At 38.4% G+C, this 20,429-nt stretch overlaps 1 protein-coding gene across 1 annotated transcript in view; it reads right to left on the bottom strand.

The window, feature by feature from the left end:
- Positions 1 to 20,429, bottom strand: part of LOC124162729 (putative helicase mov-10-B.1) — a 65,490-nt gene that overhangs the window by 34,846 nt on the left and 10,215 nt on the right. Inside the window, exons 3-8 of the mRNA XM_046539349.1 lie at positions 16,279 to 16,433; positions 15,014 to 15,190; positions 9,369 to 9,490; positions 9,146 to 9,264; positions 1,465 to 1,587; positions 659 to 815 (exon numbers count right to left, since the gene is read on the bottom strand). Coding sequence (XP_046395305.1) covers positions 659 to 815; positions 1,465 to 1,587; positions 9,146 to 9,264; positions 9,369 to 9,490; positions 15,014 to 15,190; positions 16,279 to 16,433 — 853 coding nt within the window. The remainder of the gene's footprint in view (positions 1 to 658; positions 816 to 1,464; positions 1,588 to 9,145; positions 9,265 to 9,368; positions 9,491 to 15,013; positions 15,191 to 16,278; positions 16,434 to 20,429) is intronic.

Raw genomic sequence — 20,429 nt, 5'->3', positions numbered from 1 at the left:
GAAGGGTCTATAATTACATGATTCATTTACGTACATAATCTTTATTACAGTTGCGCAAATACCTTCACTCAGGGCTCTTCCTAACATATTGGAATCATATATTAATTAAATTGTGGACATATTACAAGAGGTTCATTCATTTCAATTATACTTATTGAACTCTTTAAGATGCATTAATTTCAATTCATCTCCTTATTCTGACACATTAACCATCAACGTTCCTAATTATTTTTTGTCTTTCCATTCGGCTTAGAATTCAGAATGGAAAATTATTAGGGGATTGGAAAAAATGAGAATATGTTGGAGCATGCATAGCTATATTGCCTGGCCCAGAAATTACATACTCAACTCGACTCAATACTACCGAGTAATTTTTAACTCGACTCGATAGTTGACTCAAGATTAAAAAGTACTACTTGCAGATCCCTATAATAAATGCATTATAAAGTAAACATGTACCTAAAATATGCCAGAAAATGGGTGTTGAACTAGCAAAATTTTATGTGACATGTATTAGAAATAAAAGATTTTGATATTCCAGGTTGGACCAAAAATTCATGAATAATTCATGCATAATTCCAGGGAATAAAAATTCACACATAATTCCAGATTCTCCTGTTTATACATAAAATTAAAATAAATAAAAACATTCACTTACAAGAAGTTCCACACAGCCTCCACCTGCCTGCCTCAATGAGACACTGAACATATTAAACTTCTCGATGTGCTTCATGGCTTCAAATTCATCATAGTGAAGAAGAGCGTGAAAGAAATTGGCATAATTTCCTCTGGTAACTTTTTCTGAGGTGAGGTCCCTTAAAGCGAGTAAGTAATTCACACTTAAGACCACATGGTGTATCATTAACTTTAGGTATCAATAATCACACTGCAATTAACTACGATAACAAGAATTAGTGGCCAATATGACACACATTAACTTCACTACATATTTTAACCCTGACAATACTTTAGAATTATCCAATCAGTATCTTCACACAGAAAGCATTCATGAAACTTAATTTCTTTTTTCCAGAACAAAAAAAGATTTCTCCAAGTTGGTGACTGCCACAAAGTCCTTTGTGTTTTTCCCATTTTAAACTAAGAAGAGAATGCCCAAATCACAGGCTTTTTTCATTGCATCTCATCTTTCCCATTCGTCTACTATTTAAATGAATATTAAATTTGAATCCACATGAACTACCCCAATTGATAATTTATAACTTGAGCTTATAAGACGAAGAACATGAACTCATTCTTTATGAGACTATTCAGTTACACAAAGGTTCATTATGAAGAAGTTTCACTGTATAAGACAGCATTACATCAAATGGCAGTTGATATTCAATATTACAGCAGAAAAAATTCCATCACACACACAAATGTATAAAAATCATGATTGCTGAGCACAAACTGCCCTCAAACTGCATTAAAAATAATTCAAAATCTAATAACTAATGAACTTACTTAAAATTGTGATAAGCCTGTTGAGTTTCAGACATCATTCCTTTATACTGTCTCACTCCTGAAGCAAATAGAGAGATTAAATCCATCGGAATACTAAAATCTCTTATTTTATTAACCACTTCCCTGAAATTAATAAAACATTTTCAATATTAGTTGAATGCATAAGAAATCATTGCAGATACAGAAAAAGACTAAAAATACACCAAAACTGATTCACTTAATGAGTTTAAAAATCAAATAACTGAAATAACTTTGAATTTCACGTCATACACTGTCGCACGCACGTCGTTGGTAGTTGACTCGGAAAAATGTAGAGAACTGTAGTCGTTTAGTGCACGCAGCGCCGTTTTACGCAAGTTGACGAATTACATCAAATTCGTGGATTAGAGCGGTGAAAAGAGTTCGACGTGGGGAACCGAAAATGATTGGGTGAAAAAATACGAAAATCCCCGGTTTCCCCCACCAGGAGAACCTCAGTGCCGTGGGATAGCAACCTTAGGGCATTTCCCACGATCCGCTATCCCCCTCCATTCAGCACTCGCCTCACCCACTCTGACCCTTTCCCCTTCTCCGAAATCAAACAAACGGTCCCAGCTCAGGGAGGGATCGTATTACAAAGACCTTAGCTTCGAAAAAAATATCAAGTTACAGGAGAAAAATAAAACGTGTTTCACGCCCTCACTCTTTTCTCACCCACTGACCTTTATCTGGCTACCTGCTTCGAAGTTCGCCATTTCTGGAGGTCAACAGCTGCATGAGTACCGTGGGATAGTTACATCAGCGCATTTCCCAAGATCCGCTATCCCCCTCCATTCTGCACAGGCCCCCCTCTGAGGCCTGTGCTGTGACCTTTTTTTTATTTCTTTGAAATAAAAAAAAGGTCACAGCACGCGTGAGAATAATATTACGAAGACCTCAGCTTCGAAAAAAATACCAAATTACACGAGAAAAATAGAAACGTGTTTCGCGCCCCCCCCCCCTTTTCTCACCCACTGACCTTTTTCAGCCTACCTGCTTCTAAGTTCCCAGTTTCTGGAGGTCAACTGCTGCATGAATCACCTATTAGCCTAAAAGATGTCTAACAATGACTTTCGGCAATTGATATTACACCTTTATTGGATTGAAATATTAGTAATGTGCGCGTAATTTAAAAAAGAATAAGACCAAACGCGACGCATTTCTGACTTCATTTAAGCATTTTACGCGAGGAAATACATGTCAAAATACGACGGAGACTTAGCATTCTGGCGAGCAGCAGGGCTTCTCGGAAATTGATGCGGTATTTTTTTCCGAAAACATACATCAAGTTACAATTTATAAGTTGTGCTATAAATCTCAATTGTTCCAGCCACAGACGAAGGGATATTTTCTCAGAATATTTGGTTTCTCCCTGATAGGATATTTGGTTTCTCCCACAATTCGAATTCATCTTCTTTTCTCGTGAGAACTTCCAAAGATGGACTGAAAATAATTGAAGAAAATCCGGTGGAGAAGCGCGTGTTTTTTGCAAAACGCCTCAGATTGTCCGCTAGCACTTGTTGCGAGCTACCTGTTGAAAATACGAAGTTGGATGAGGCCGAGTATCAGATGGGCGTGCCGCTGAAATGGCGTTTGGTAGATAAGAATGTATACATCAGACAGAAATCCATCGTGGCAGTGTAAATGCCGAGACGGCATGCAATCATTTTTCGCGAGGTGGTGTGTCCCCTTAGAATATTTGAAAGAGATGTTAGTTGAATCAACTGTATGCCCAATTGTTTCCATAAAATTAAAATATTCCATTAATCAGCAAAATTCCTGCTCGAATCCTTTAAAAGAAATGAAACTTACTCCCCATTATCTTGTGTTTCCTGCTGCATAGGCAACCGAGTCAATCATTACCGCATTCACCGTTTAGTATTCGAGGTATTCAAATATTCGAGCAATGATTTAATATTTGAATTTAATATTCGAGTTCGAGAAAGCTGCTATTCGACCCATCTCTAGTATTTATTAATTCGATTGCCTATGTTTATCCACCCACACTGGATGCTTCTCCGGAAGTCATGAGTGATTAAAGGCACTAGAAAGACCATGGTCGGTCTTCTATCAAGAAGGACCATTACCCATCTCTCATGTATATAGCACATTTGAGTCATAAACCATTTTTTGCACATAGCCAATTATAAATTCAGGTAGTAGCAAACTTCTAATAAGAAATAGAAAAAAAAGCAGTACATAATTGATACGTAAGGTTTACATCTAGTTAAAAAATTAATCATGAAAAATTATGAATCAGTTATAAAGAAAAAATGGAAAACAAAACACAATGGGTTACTTGATTAAAAGGAATATCGCTACATTCTAAAGTTAACACATTAACTTTCTATAAAAATTATTTTACAGACTACAGTAGAAGCCCGGTTTAACAAGTGCTCATAATCCCTCAGATATTACTTGCTAAACCGAGTGCTTGTTGTATCCTAAGGTGTTGTCTTGGAGTCTTCGGTCTTCGGAGTTTTCTGGGAGTCCGAAGGTGTTGAATAAACCCACCAAAGTCTCATAATCATTCGTATTTACAGTTATTCTTTTGCTTCCATATTATTTAACGAATTTCAACAGGTGAAGAGTCATTATCAGGCCCAGACTAGTTGAGTATCAACATATATAAAGCAAAAAATGGAGGATTTTCAATTTCATAAAATATTAACTCCCCAGTTTCAGTGATTTTATTTCCGTTCTTATATTTTTTGATCGCCGAAGAAAGCTGTAAAACCAGTATAACTAGTTGCAATCAATATATTTGGTATGCGGTGGAAGTTTTTGGATAATTTTGCAAAGACATCAAGCCAACAATATCAGTTTTGACGGGTTTTTGAATGTTTAACCAGTACGTCCGTCAGTTGGAAAAATTGGCCGAAAGGTTCACTGAAATAGGGCATGATTCGGTAGTCGAAGATATGTACTTCTCCCTATTGGAAATGCAGTCAGCTTTCGTCTTTAACATTGCACCATTTATGGGCAGTCCTGCAGACCTTGGTTGACAAAACCACTTGAGTAGGGCAGATTATTTGTGGATGTTCCCCTTGCTGCAAATATTTTTGGCTACTAGGTGTTCCTAGTTTGGTTACTGCTGCACAAATTTTATCTTTCTTCTTTGATATTGAGAATAAAAGTAAATGATGAGACACCAAACCACCTCCCGGTATATCTCTTTGAAGTCCTGCTACTTTCGCACTTGTCTATTTTAATTTTGATGTAAAGGTCCAAAGGTTTACGTTTCCCAGAGATGATGCAATCACACAAACCAACTCACACTACTATGCCCCTGAGATTGAGTAAACTCCGCCCCTCCAAGCGAGTTAACTCCACCCCTTACCCACACCCCAACTCTCCGTCCCAGTGTGATTGGGTGCATCCAGTCAACGGGATGGTAGAAGTTTTTCAATTGCTATTTTCTGCGGAATGCTGAGGCCCCATCAGCCCTCTACCTTAAGGCCGTTTTACACGGTACATGGAATTGCGCAGGTTAGAGCTGCATTAATTTCTAAAATGGCGTGGAATTGCGCGAATGCATGAACGAAATTAGAACATGGGCTATTTTGCCGTCTCGCGTCCACGCATTCTCGCATGTGTTCTAGCAATTCACCGCTTTACACGACGCAATTTTGATTGCGCCTTCGCACGTACTTAAGATTGTGCAATTCCGTGTACCGTGTAAAACGGCCTTTAGATTGTGCTCAAAGGATCGGGTGCATTGAGTACACCACTTTAGAGGCTGAGAGTTTTTTGGAGAGCGATTGCAATGATATAAATATTTTAAATAACTTACAAAATATTAATTAGAGATGTGCGAATAGTATCCGCGTATACTCGAATACTTCTGCTAAAGGTACAGTCTCGAATACCTCGAATACTTTGAATTTCGTGTCATACACTGTCGCACGCACGTCGTTGGTAGTTGACTCGGAGCGGAGAAAAAAGGTCGACGTGGGGAACTGAAAGTGATAGGGTGAAAAAATCCGAAAATACCCGATTCCCCCCACCAGAAGAACCTCAGTGCCGTGGGATAGTAACTACGTAGCACAATTCCCAAAATCCGCTACCCCCTCCATCTATCAGCCCTTGGCCCCTCCTCCGACGCTTTCCTCATCTCCGAAATCAAACATAAGGCCCCTGCTCATGCAGGGTTCGTATTACGAAGAGCTTCAAAAGAAAAGATCAAGTCACAGGAGAATAATAGAATCGTGTTTCAACCTTCCCTCTTTCTCCCCCACTGACCTTTTTCTGCCTACCTGCTTCGAAGTTCCCCATTTCTGGAGGTCAACCGCTGCATGAGTCATCTATTAGCACAAAAGGTGTCTAACAATTACTTTCGTCAATTGATGTTACACCTTTATTGGATTGAAATATTAGTAATGTGAGCGTAAATTAAAAAAGAATAAGACCAAACACGACGTATTTCTGACTTTTTTTGAGCATTTTACGCAAAGAAATAAGTGTCAAAATACGACGGAGACTTAGAATTCTGGCGAAACTCGATATCCTCGCAACTGAGCTTCTCGGAAGCTGATGCGGTATTTTTTTCGAAAACATATATCAAGTTACGATTTATGAGTTATGCCATAAATCTCTATTGTCACAGTCACAGACGAAGGGATATTTTCTCAAGATAATTGGTTTCTCCCTGCTAGCAATTCGAATTCATCTGCTTATCTCGTGAGAACTTCCAAAGATGGACTGAAAATAATTGAAGAAAATCCAGTGGAGAAGCTCATGCATTTTGCAAAACGCCTCGGATTGTCCGCTAGCACTTGACAGTAGGAGTGAGGGTAAAGCGAGCTACCTGTTGAAAATAAGAAGTTGGATGAGGCCGAGTATCAGATCGGTGAGCCGCTGGAATGGCGTTTGGTGGATAAGAATATACATCAGACAGAAATCCATCGTAGCCCATAGGATATTTGAAAGAGATGTTAGTTGAATCAACTATAAGCCCAAATTGTTTCCATAAAATTAAAATATTCCATTAATCAGCTAAATTTTGGTTTGAATCCTTTAAAGGAAATCTCAATTACTCGCCAAAATCCTGGGTTTTCTGCTGCATAGGCAACCTAGTCAAACATTCCCGCATTCATCGTTTTTTTCGTCCCCCCTGAAAAATGATAGATCGAGGTTCCACTGTACACCTTTTTATTTATACATTCTTACAGGGAAATAGAAGAACAAACGTACGTTTAATATGCTTTGCGCAATTCTAGTATTCGAGGTATTTGAATATTCGAGCATTGATTAAATATTCGAGTTTGAGAAATATGCTATTCGACCCATCTCTAATATTAATATTTAATATCTTCAGTTACTTCAGAAAAAATAACCCTGGGCCATTTACGATACTTAAAATAATAGCACTGCATGGGAACGGATTAGCGAGGACGCATTCACTGCATCACAAAATTCGGAGTGAAATATTATTTTTGACATGGGAGTCTGTACATAGAAACTGTTAATCATTGCCAAGTGATTCAAATGATCTGGTGTAGGAAATAACATTTTTTAATTGTGCTCGCATAGTACATAGCCCTTGAGGGTAACCCAAACCTAAGTTAAAAACATTCATTTAAACAAATTTAAGGGATTGTGCGGATGTGTGCCACAGTTTTGCTGATATGATGTGAAACTTTGAATCGTACAAAATTTTGGAGAGTATGAAGAAGAGATAATGAAGATTCACTATGATTGTTTGCTAGGCAGAGGATTTCTGCTATCAGCACAGCATTTCTGCTTTTACAATTTTTTTTTACAGTTTTTCACTCGGTGATGCTGAGTCCTCCGCTCACTAACCTAATGTTGTTTGTTATTTTACCATCCTGGTAAAATATGTGATTTTCCTACATGGCAAGAGCTGACGATGCCTTGATCTAACTACACATTCCTATGCATAAATGAGATATCAAAATATGTATACGTTGCCAGATAGCATGCAGCGAAATTATAAAATTCACGGTTTTTTTCCAGGTTTTCACGGTCTAAATGTCTTTGAATTCACGGTTTGCTGATGAACCATTTAGGCAGAAATATTGACCAGTTAACAATCATCGGCCACACGTTAACTAAAAATTTAACAAACGCAACAGAAGCTGTGAATGCAAATGCAGCAATCAAAGTGCTATCTCTCCTGGCGTCACATATCGTTTGCAAAATTCAGCTCCGACTGAAGGTTGCGAGTGGGAAAATAGAGGGACCAGGGTGCCAGGGAAGATAAGAAGTGTCTGAATTTTCGCAAGTGTCAATAAACTTTGGTTACCAGTCTTCCGGCTTTGGCACAGCCTTAAGTTCGATGTGTCATCATGGCACACGAGCCAATAATTGCGCTTCGAATGTACGTGTGCAGATAAATCCGTGGCCACGTCTGCGCGTGACTGATCTCGAAATATGATCGAAATATCCATTCTTCTTTCATTTTTATTTTATTTTATGCTCAAACCACCGGATACAGCTCTTGTTGGCCATTTTACACCGGGGTGTTCAACAAATGTAACAAGAAAACGTACACAAACGACCATGCCCTGGACGGGGGAAACCTACCCAGGCGGGACTCGAACCCACGACCTCTTGTTTGGCAGGCGAGAACATTACCCCTACGCCAGCTAATCGGTCAATCGTAGTTCTACCATCGTAAAATCAAGATTGAGAAATTTCTAAGGTTTTATGACGAAGTTCACGGCTTTTTCCGGGTTTTTTCACGGTATACGAAATTCACGGCTTATTCACGGTCTTAAGGTTTTCAAGGTTGAGTGGTGGGAACCCTGTTCCAAAAGTCGAAAGACAATGTAAGGCCCCTTGCACACACACCGATTTTGGCAGGCCTGTAAAATATCAGATGTCCACATTCCAATAGTGAACAATGGGAGGACATGGGAACTTGCACACATACCGATCACCCACCTGCATCGGAAAAATGCTGGTTAGCTGCAGGCCATTGCCACAGTGGATTACCATCACCAGCTCAACTACATAGCAACTTATTGTTTAACCAATAAAAATCAAGAGTGTACGCAAGCAGCGCTTCACTGGTAATATATTGGCCGGTATTTTACCAACAGTCCAAAATCAGTGTGTGCACAAGGGCCCTTAGGGCATCGATCTAACAACAACAATGTTGCGCTTTCCACTTCCATACCTAACAACAGAAAATATGGAGGGGGTTTCACTACAATGTAAGTTCTCGTGCTTAAGACGTAGCCTATTAGCGACGAAGTCAGCCTAAGAGGATGGGGGAACTACCTCCCTCTCCCACTGTCATCTTCTTTCCATTTCCCTTTCACTGATAACAGTGTACTCAAGGCTGTAAATCATTTAAATGATTGTACATAACTGGATTTAGGTGTTGTAGATCTGACACACATCTTGTATTTTTAGTTTAATAAACAGATAATACAAAACATAATAGTTAATCCTTGCTCAGCCGTGCATCACCCTCGAGAAATATCAGTTGCAATACCGAGCATACACAGTTGATTGAACTTTTTCACCTTGCTAAATCCGATTAATTTTACATGTAAAACATAGGCCATTTGGCAGTACAAAGACTATCACTCACTCAAAAGGGATACTCGTAAAATGCCATACTCACTAAACCAGACTTCTATTAAGTCCTGAGTCCAAAAATTTTGAACGATATCTCTCATACAGAGCCACTTACCCATTCCACTCTAAGGCCTCATATGTTCCATAACAGGCACCCCATTCCAACCCCTGAAATGGACTATACTCAGGGTCTGGAGAATGGACTAGTTCCTCCCCAATAGAAACTTGCAATAACTGCATTAAATAAAACAACACATTATAATATACACAAAAATACACATTCTCTAAGCCAAACAATGAAGACCACAAAAATAAGTTCTCCTGAATTTTAGACTCACCAATTCTCGAACAATGTAGAATAATTTATTCTTAGACTTTGGTTGCAACACAAAAACAATGGGGAAGCGATATACAGACACATCCAAGTCACCAATTTCAACTGTTAAGTCATACTTGGTACCTGAAAAAAAATCACTGGAATTAAATCTAAAAATAATAACAGAAATGAAATCATAACATATATTTACACTTTTAACCCTTCTCATTATCATTGCTGGTTAAGCCTTTTGCTATTAGCCAAGACTTAGATCACAAGGCCGCTATAAACAGTGAATGACCATTCAGTAAAAATTAGAGCATGTTCTATTTTGCTTGCATGATCCTTCTGCACGATCATTCACCGTTTATAGCAGCCTAAAGAGTTGGCTACACAGTGGCATTGCTAGATAAAGTGGACAAAGGGGGACACAAGAAATATTAGAAATGAATAAAAAACTAAATTTACAAAAAGCTGTATTTCCTTGTCTTAAAATAAGTCAACTATTGATTTGATGTGTCATAATAAAGGAGGTATACAGCACATATCCAGGGCATTCCTTTATCTAAAGGGCTGAATCGATTGCAGAGTTTTTCTGCAAAACTTTAGACTTGGAACAGTAGGATATCAAGCAAAATATCACCATGGACATAAATCGATATGGCAGTAAAATTATACATCAAATGAATCAACTTCTGAGGCACTATTTTTCTGGATAAAGATTCATATTTAAATAAGTTCCATGCCATGTTTTCATGCATCCCACCATGTGTCTCACTGTGTTTATCACATCAGTAAGTTTACCGGTTAACTATTATTAGATGAGTCCACATGTGAACACAAAACGTTTCTGGGGAAATATTCTGCATGAATTAGCATTCATTGAACTGCACTTCAAAATAGATTCCACACCATATTTGTCCACAAAGAATTTGAAATTTTTCAACATTTCTAATTACAGTAGATTCTGGTTAATTGGGACATAACGGGACTTGTGCACTTTGCCCCAATAGGGTAGTTTCCTTCATCAAAGAAAACGAAAGGCATTGATTGCGATTCGTTACCCACCATTAGTGTATTCATAATACACAAATTATTTGGTTTTTGAAATACCGGTTTAGACGAATGGCAAGGGTCAAATTTTATCCTCATTTGAAAAAGGCCAGATTGGCGCCAATGCGATTCCACTCCGCATGACGTCACAGGGACCTAGTTTCTACACGAGAGGATAGGAGTTATGCATCGTCTGAGGTTACCAATGCAAGCATGAGGCACAGAGCTCAGGGAAACATGTCTTAATAATCACCTATTAAAACTGGCTAATGTCGGAAAGTTTTCTTCGTTTGATAAGGTATTAATAAACCTTTTTTAAGCCAAGCGCTACCGTTCAGGAAGGTACTCAGCTATCCGCTAGCATCCTGCAACGTATCAGAGCTAAGCCTCGCCTCAAGGTCACCTCACCGGGTGGGAGGGGGAACCAGAAATACGACGTACGGAGATATTTCCCGACATTCATACTTAAGCGTCTCGTTTTCGCGCGCTTGAAAATTTTCACTTTTCATTTAATCGCGAAAAATAGATGTTGTCATTTAAAAATCTAAAAGCGCGAAATACGTACTCCAGGAGTAATAATCTTTCGATTAAGGCAATAAAAAATAATAGGAAACCACCCTATTAGGCGAACTCTCGTATATGGGCATGAAAAACTTTGAAATGGTAGAAAGAAGACTAAAGAATATTTATAATGCAACTTAAGTTTATTAAACCATTACTTTAATTAATCAGCGAGTTTAGCTAAATTATTATCACTTTTAAGAATTATAATAATTTAGTTAAAAATATTTTTCACAGCCTCGGGCGACGCCTAATGAATGTCTTTTACTTAATCCTGTTATAGAGAAGTCCTATCCTCTTGCAGGTAGTATAACAATAAGAGCTTTCAAAATAGGGCAAAAATAGGAACATTTGTGAAAAATAAGAGTAATTCAAAGGGGAAAATAAAAAACTAGTATTCTGAAAACAAAAATTTTAATTTCGTCGCTAGTATAGAGTCTATGTCGCCGACTCATGGCCCAATAAAGCGGCTTGCTGTTCCAACTAAGCGGAGAGTACTCTAAGATATTCCTCTATTGGGTTCTGTTCTTCAAGATCTGCCCCAATTAAGCGGCTGCCCCAAGTAACCAGTGGACCCATTAAGCAGAATCTACTGTATCAAATGCCCAACACAGCCATACTTATGCATCGGATACCATCTTACATTTTTGGAAGCATAATTATAATAATTATGTCCAAAGATGAATAGTTAAAAGTTCAAAGTTTCAGTAAAACAAATTTTTTTATATAAATAGTTGTGTATGGGAGAAGGCAGGATATGACGTAACCTATGCAATGGTTTGACAAGAGTGTTTGTTCCACCCTAAGGCCACAAATGTCAGCACTTATCAAGCTTGATACAATTAGGAGTGGAAGTCAGCCATCAGTCAGAGGCTGACATCAAAGACATGATGACAGTGACATAAAGGCTACTTGCAGACAACCTGATTATCTGTTGGGCACCCACCCACCTTTGACAAGAACAATAACTGATGTGTTAAGAATGATCTGGCGATTTCCTGGCATTAAGGTGAATGAACTGTTCACAGGTCTTCCACTGGGTGAATTGCTCCATTTTCATCATGGTTTCAACCAGCGACTTACTGGGTGTCATCAGGATTTCTGAATGACCACTGTACGCAAAAAGTAATAGCTTTTGTGCATAACTTAATTGTCATTTGTAAATAAAATATAACTGATCTAGTGAAAAATATTCACAAAATACATAAGGTAAACAATGAGTCAATGGTAAAAACATCAACATAAAATGGAGCAACTCTCCTAGTGCAACCACTATGAACAGTTCATTCAAATAACTAACATGGTTTGCAGCCGTAAAAACTTTAAATGGCAAGCGGAATCAAACCATGCCAGAGAGAAAAGGGTGAACACCAGAGCAACGATGGACAGCTCCCAATCTTAGACATAGGTTCGATGTGTCTGAAATTTGGAGGTCTTGTCTCATTTACAAAATGAGGAGGTGTTGGAAAGAGTTGGGGAGGAAAGAACACTACTGAGATCTGTAACGAATTGAATTGGGAATTTTTGAGAGGGTAGGGAATTTTAAAATGCAGCAATCGAGGGAACAGTCGAAGGAGAAAAGAGAAGACGAAGAAGAAGGCTAAAGATGACGGATGCAGTGAGGTTAGGAAGAAGCTACAGGGAAACTAAAGGGGAGGCCTTGGAGAGTGAGAGTGAGTTGGAGACGACTTTGGTATTTGGGACCTGCCAGTGAAGGGCAGAAAACCAGCTCATGATGATTACTTTACAAAACATTAATTTAGGAATGAAATGCTGACTTTATAACAGTGTTACGGGTTAAATTACATGTTTGCCATACGCCTGCCAAATTTTATTTCCTTATACGTATAACTTACTTTAATTTTCCAGCTATAATTAGTCATGAAACCAAAAATTGGTACCTGATTATATTTTAATATAACAGACACACACCTACCTACCAAATAATAAAATAAATTCTTACCAAAAATTACTTATAAAAACTATTTCATTTCAAATTGATGAAATCATTTCATGAGGCATCCAGAGAGAAATGATGCCTCAGTAGCTTAACTGGCTAAAGCACTCCACCGGAAATCGGAGGATCCGGGTTCAAGTCCTGGTAAAGGCGGATGATTATTTTTCTGTAGATTTTTTGCACAATTTGTGCATTGTGGGTGACTCCCATAATAGTTATCACCGTGGCTAGTCCCGATATATACCCATGTCTCGTATAGCGCAATTTCGATTAGCGCAATTTCGATATAGCGCAAATTCGTTCCTCGGGGAAACATTGCAACGCAGTGTAGCCTAATCAAAAATTTTAAACGCTCTCGTGATAAAACGTGAACTTGCGCTAAGTACACACGAAATTTCTATCAATTTACACATATTAATATTATTTCTTGCCTCAAATCTTCTTTTTTGTTTATATATTAATCGAAATTCATTGCTGTGCAATGGCCAAAAGTATTACTCGTCATTGGGTCCAGATAGCCGGCCTACCGAAGATTTATCTCATCTCCTTAACAGAATGATAATAAATAATTTAGATCGTTAATTAAGCGTGGGGCTAGTGGAAATGAGTTTTTTTTTTCAGCAATACGGTTTGAGACGTATTTTTGCCGTCGTAGGTTACCGGGCGATTGACTTCCAGGTAGAGGGTCTACGCTAAAGCCTTCAAGGTCATCGGTATTCACGGGGGAGAAATCGAGCGGTGGCCGAGTTGCGCATGAATAGCATCAACTCATAAAAGGGTCCGCTATAGAGTCTCAAACACAATGGCTTCGTTCCCTCCCCGCAGTCATAGGCCTTCTGCGTCTCAGGAATACAGTGCAGCAGAAGAAGGTGATTTAGATAGAGCCATACAGAGTAAAAACCAAGAGAATATGGCAAAAAAAAGGAATGCGTGTAGAAAAATCAAGAATTTATCAAGAAAAACCATAAACCTAGAAGAGGACTTGAGAGAGGTCAATTGCTTTGAAAATGGAGAGCGTCAAAGCGATATTGCGTGGAAGTTTAAACTCACGATGCCTTATTCTGAATAAAGACGAAGCTAAAATATCAGTGACCTCAGCCGCACCAACTTCAACCAAGTGGTCTACACATACGGAAAGTTCATGGTGAATCAGTACAAAAAGACGAGAGTGGTAATCGCTCCGAGACATTTAGTGAAAGCGGTTGGTTCCAGAATTTAAACGGCAAGCAGGTATTTTCAGTGTGGCGATATCAGGTGAATCTGCAAGTGTTGATAGCGCAGCCACCACAACATTTTCTGATGAACTTCAAGCTGTTATTGAAAGTGGCTCCTTTCCCCCTCAACTAGATTTAGTGTTGACGAGACGATATTCTTTTGGAAAAGAATGCATTCTCGTTCATTCATTTTCAGGGAAGGAAAACCTGGGTCAGGTTTCAAGGCATTTAAAGACTGTTACACGTAGCTGCTAATGACTCAGAGGACTTCAAATTAAAATGATTTATCATTCATAAACTCCGCTAGCTATGAAATGGCATTTAAAGTAGCATTTTCCTGTCATTTCGATGAGCGACAAAAGGGCCTGGGTGACACAACAGTTGTTTTTAGACTAGTTTGAAAAATCGTCAACTGCCGGCAACGCATTACGATCCCCTGAGATAGCAGATGTTAGCCCACCCGCACGACAGGATGGAATTTAAAAAGCACGTAAGAATTTTTTTTAACGTGAATAAAAGTCTTTGAATGCGTGAATACTATCTTTAAAGATGTTTTAAACTATAAATATTTATAGAAATAATGTTTTCTAAGGCTTTTTATGGGAATATAGATGTTTTAGAGGAAATTCAATACCAAAGACCTATGCTACCAGGAACGCATCCCTATCTTCCCTATGTTAAAACGCTCTCGTATAACGCAAATTCGTATAACGCAAAGACCCCAAGGAACGCATCCCTTGCACTATACGAGACATGGGTGTACTTAAAATTAGAAATTATTTTAGCCATTAGGTTGTCCTCAGCCGTTGGAGCCCGAGTACTGGGAGTGTAAGATTAATGAAAGGTCAGATTGCAGAGATTGTAGGCAAAAATCACACTCACCCTGTGGAAGCTCCACAGGCTGGCCACCACCACCTATTCTGTTTGCATCCTTGATCACAGGACCATCGACTAGAGGTACAATTCGGTGCAGGATCACAGGCCCCCGTTCACCGCTCCCCCCAGGGCCCGTGCGACCCTTCAACTGCTGCTCTGGCCCTCCTCCGCCACCTCCACCCACTTTGTGGGCCAATCAGAAAGTGTTTCAGGAGATAAAACACAAAGAGTAGGCTTTAGAGAAATTACAAAAGCAATTAGATTAAAAGGCATTGGAATTAGACACACTGGAATTTTTAATTGATTGCCACTAACTGACACAAAGTTGAAGTGACAAAATTAATTCCCACACAAACCCTTCCTCAGAGTTGGATTAGAATACAAATTGAGTATGTTAAGGAAAAATTACAAAGAAAATTATTCAGTGCCATTAGAAGTAGGCGCTCTGGAATTTGCTATTGATTGATACAATCAACCAAGCCAAAGTTGAAATAACAAAAACTTTTCCCACATTTACGATTTTAGAGTGGGCCCTCAGTAAATATAATTTTACTTTTACCAGAAAATTAACCAGGTCACTTTAAGTTTACTGAAGCTATAGGACACCAATTTCAACATTAAAAATGTTCTGATAGCACAGCATATTTTTCCTGTCATATTCCATACTTTTTGTTCCTCAGTTACCTCTTTGAGATCATAATTCACAAACAGCAATGACACATTGTGTCACTGCTATTTGAGATGTAATGTACAAATTCACTTTCCACTATAATAGAAAATTATGTTTCATCATTTGCTTTCACATCAGCCATAACAAGCATCATTTTAAACAATAGAAAATCGTGTCAATTAAAAAACAATGCTAGTTTAGCCTATTGAAATAAAATTGAAATTGATTACGGATAGATTTATCTTCTTTGTTAATTACACTTAACAGAAATTCATAGTAAATCAAAGTAGTGCAAAAAATACAGTACATACCACTGAAAATGAATGAACACCAAAAAAAGCCTCAGGATAACTAACTTACTTTAAAATGACAGTTAATGATAAGTTTATTAGTGCAATGCTTATTGAGAAGTAACAAGGTTAACCATAATGCTGAAACTGTGCTAAAAAGTACTATTAAACCAAATAATGATGATGAGCACAATCACCAAGACTTTAAACATAACATAGAAAACTCATTGACCAGTTTCATCACCACAGACTGAATTCCATTGTACTGAAAATGGTTTATTAGGCAAATAATTATGGCTATGATTCCTTACCTCCAGCTTTTAAGTTGACCACAGAAACATTGACTTTACAGGCCTCAAACGGACGAAGGTTAACTTCCACCACACCTTTGAAGCGAGCATAATTGTGTTTATTTTGAGACTGTACCTCAATGCAAACACCATGCCTTTCCTTGATGAGTTTTTTCCTAAAACATACATGCATTCAAATAACAATGACAAAATAAATGGGTTAAGAATGATTTTTTTGTCTAAAACCAGCTAATTGGTTAAAATTTTAGTATCATTAAGCTTATCCCACTCTTCCTCACCAACATATGTCCAAACACAGAAATTAGCTTTCAAGATAGATTGCATATATTTATCTGTACAAAAATCTAGGCCTATTTTAAAGTTTAAAACACAATGAGAATTTTTCTGGGAGTGAAAAGATTGAAGATCACTCCGGGATTTGATTTAATCATTAGCCACAAGGTTGTGGGTCCAGAGGCCCACACCACACACAAAGGCCCACTGTAGCCTAAGGCACTATCAATTTCAATAGGGTGGTTTCCTATTATTTTATTATTGCCTAAATTGAAAGATTATTACTAGGGGCACCGAATTTTCGCGAACCGCGAAACGCGAAATATAACGCGAAATTTTCAAGGTTGCGCGAAATTCACTTGGTTCCACGAAATTTCGCGTTTAAGCACTTTTTCTGCGAATTTGGCGCGATATTTTCCACCGTTGCCGGTAAAAAATACCCCGTTACTTTAAGTTTTCTTAAAAAACCGGTATCAAGAACCGAGCGCATAAAGTCGGTGCTTTGGAACCGGCTCGGAACTGTTGCGAGGATTTGAATTTGGCGCCCAAATCCGAAATGGTTCGCAGCGTATTCAAGGCCAAAAAGTAAAAAAAAAAGTTTTGAAAACGCATATATTACTTTCCGATTGCATGGCGTCAATGTCTTTCTTCTTTTGAGAGTTGCTCCCTAGCACGCGCATTTAAGGGGTCGTCAATTTGTCGCTCTCGCCAAAATTGTAACATTCTGTAGTCGCTGCCACGTAGGCCGCTTTCAAACAAGCTGACTTTTCGCCTGCAGCCGGCCACGGCACGGTGACGTTCTTTCAACATACTATAGGTATATGGATGTCTTCAAACGAGTCGAATCACACCGTTGCGTTGACGGCAAGGCGCCCATTTCAATCCGGCCCGGCGATGCTCCGTCTACGGCGTGAAATATAGGCTATGCTACATTGAGGCCGCTTTCAGACGAAACGACTTTTCACCGGCCGCCGTTCACGTGAAATTCGGGCGGCTTTCAGACGAAACGACTTTCTGCAGCGCCGTGTGCTGTGCCGTGAACGGCACCAGCGGGAAATCGTTTCGTCTGAGAGTGGTGTTAAGATTGATTCATGTGAATATACAGCAATTCTGCGATATACGAGCAAGATGCGTTTCGAGAGCCTATTCGTAAGTTGATAAACCTATGCAAGCCGTCGAGAAGTGTGGTTATCCTGCAGAATGCAACCCCGCATTACAATTTTACGTTAATTCATGGCCGCTTAGTTTATGAATGTTGTCGCTGTACCGGCGTGTTGAGCAGTTTATTGTTGAGGTTATAAGAACTGCGAGAGTGAAGCATGCAAATCAGTTGTCAATTTAAGTAACAATTTAAGCTAGTTACATCACAGAATGTATTTTAATCTCACTTAGAAGTTACAAAAAAAACCTGGAGAAAGAACCAGTGGCTGCCTGATGTAATGAGACATGTTGGTCGATCATGCATTCTTAAAAATGTGTTATTTAACTTTTTTACTTGGTAAATAAAATTATGGAGGCGATCTTGAGTTTTTTTAACAGACCTTTCTTGTTAATTAACATTTTTCGTGAAATTATTTTCATTCAATTCTTGTGGTTGTTTAATTACCTGAATTAATGGCAAATTTAAATAGAGTTCATCCTTGGAACCGAGTATCGAGAACTGATGGGGGAGAACCAGAACGGTACCGAGAGCCGAAAAAATTTAAGAACCGAATCAACCTTAATTTATAGAATTCCTTTACCCTAGTCAGCAATGCACAGTTTGGAAAAGAAAATGAATCTTCGCTTAATAGTCTCAAAAAATCTGTGAAACTTTCCATGTGTGAGGTCCTGAAGCAAATAGGATAAAGACTAATATCAAGTTGTCATTCCTTGTATAGTGACCCAGGGAGGAGCATTATTACAGCCATGGGAAGATTATTTAACTCAAGGTGTATATTGACAACTGATGTGAAGGACTTAGACACAATTGTTGCTTATGTCCTCATATAATCATTAACAGAAACTCAAGAACTTTTTGGCTATTCTGCTTTGAAGGATTCTGTTAGATCAGTTCAGGAAGAAGGAAAAGAATTTTCAGTACTTCCACTAATTCTTGCCCTTTAAAATGATTTTTCCCCATTTTGTAGAAAATTTTGTGAAAACCCTGTGAATACCTGTGGCAAATGTAGATGCAGGAAGAGGATTTTCCATGCATGGAAATATAAATAAAAGAACCACTAAACTTCCAAAAATGTGTAATTAAAGTCAAGTTTGACCAATGGATCTCAATTCTAGTAAAATAAGGATTCAGCCAATTTTAAATTCCAGAGTGTGAATAATCTCAGAGGGCATATTAAAAAAATATAGATAATTGACAAACACATATGTAATTGCATGTGTTGATATTATATTTTTTGGGTAAGACCTTAAAGACTTTTGTTATCAATTTGTTAAGTAAAAACTATAAGTTTTTTACATCATGCAGGCCAATGAGACAATGAAATTTAGACCAATCAAAAATATTCCCCATATATATAAATCCCGCATTTGTCAAGCGGTATGCGGTTGAAATACATACATACATAGCAAAAAGTGTTTATGATGTGTATGTAACAAATGCTTAACTTATTCCTTTAGCATTTGCTTTGACCCTTCTTTGTCATGGTTTTTACCATTAAAAATATATTTAAGATGCCAATAAGCATTTTTATTGGTGATTATTGTTCTTGGGATAAAAAACAATATTTGTGACGAGTGAATTTTTATGACGAAACTGTATTTTTTTATGACGAAATTGCAGTTTTATGACGAAATTTTAAACCGAAATTGACAGATTTTTATGACGAAATTCACAGTTTTTATTCACCGATAATCTTTGCCTCTAATTATTACTCCTGGAGTACGTATTTCACGCTTTTAGATTTTTAAATGACGATATCTATTTTTCGCGATTAAATGAAAAGTGAAAATTTTCAAGCACGCGAAAACGCGACGGCTAAGTATGAATGCCGGGTAAACTCCACGTGACGTCGTTCTGGTTCCCGCTGCCGTAAGTGAGGTGGCCTTGGGGCGTGGCTTTGAGCGCTGATACGACGCAGGATGCTAGCAGGTAGCTGAGTACCCTGCTAGCTGGTAGCGCTTGGCTTAAATAAGGATTATTAATACATTATCAAACGAAGAAAACTTTCCGACCTTAGCCAGTTTTAATAGGTGATTATTAAGAAATGTTTCCCTGAAGTATGTGCCTCATGCATGCATTGGTAATCTCAGACGATGTAAAACTCCTATCTACTCGTATAGAAACTAGGTCCCTGTGACGTCACGTGGAGTGGCATTGCATGGGCGCCAATCTGGCCTTTTTCAAATGAGGATAAAATTGACCATTGCCATTCGTCTAAACCTGTATTTCTAAAACCAAATAATTTGTATATTATGAATACACTAATGGTGGGTAACGATACGCAATCAATGCCTTTCGCTTTCTTTGATGAAGGAAACCACCCTATTCAATATTCTTCCACCTATATGTCCACAGTTTGAGGAGTACGTAAATACAGTGAGTCCTCATTTAACATCACTTACCATTCCTGAAAAATGTGATGATAAACGAAATGACGTTAATCGAAGCAATATCCCATATGAAACATTGTAAAAAGTGAATATCGGCTCCTAGACCTCACAATTCCTACGCGAAAGAAATTTTAGCATATCATATCTGGGGCATTTTTTATGATGGGAATGCCAAGCTATGGCATAAATACGAGTTCCTGTCTTCATCGACGACAATAGCAGCACTGACGTAAATCCTTCTCCATTTTTGTATCTTCCCGCATTTGCTTTTCGGCTTCGCTACGGCGGTCGCCCGGGCGATCGTCGCCTGGGCATCATCATTGCTG

Source organism: Ischnura elegans, chromosome 7 (genome assembly GCF_921293095.1).
Source record: "Ischnura elegans chromosome 7, ioIscEleg1.1, whole genome shotgun sequence".
Taxonomy (NCBI): Eukaryota; Metazoa; Arthropoda; class Insecta; order Odonata; family Coenagrionidae; genus Ischnura; species Ischnura elegans.
Note: the sequence above shows the minus strand (reverse complement) of the source record. Positions and strands in the feature narration are given on the sequence as shown.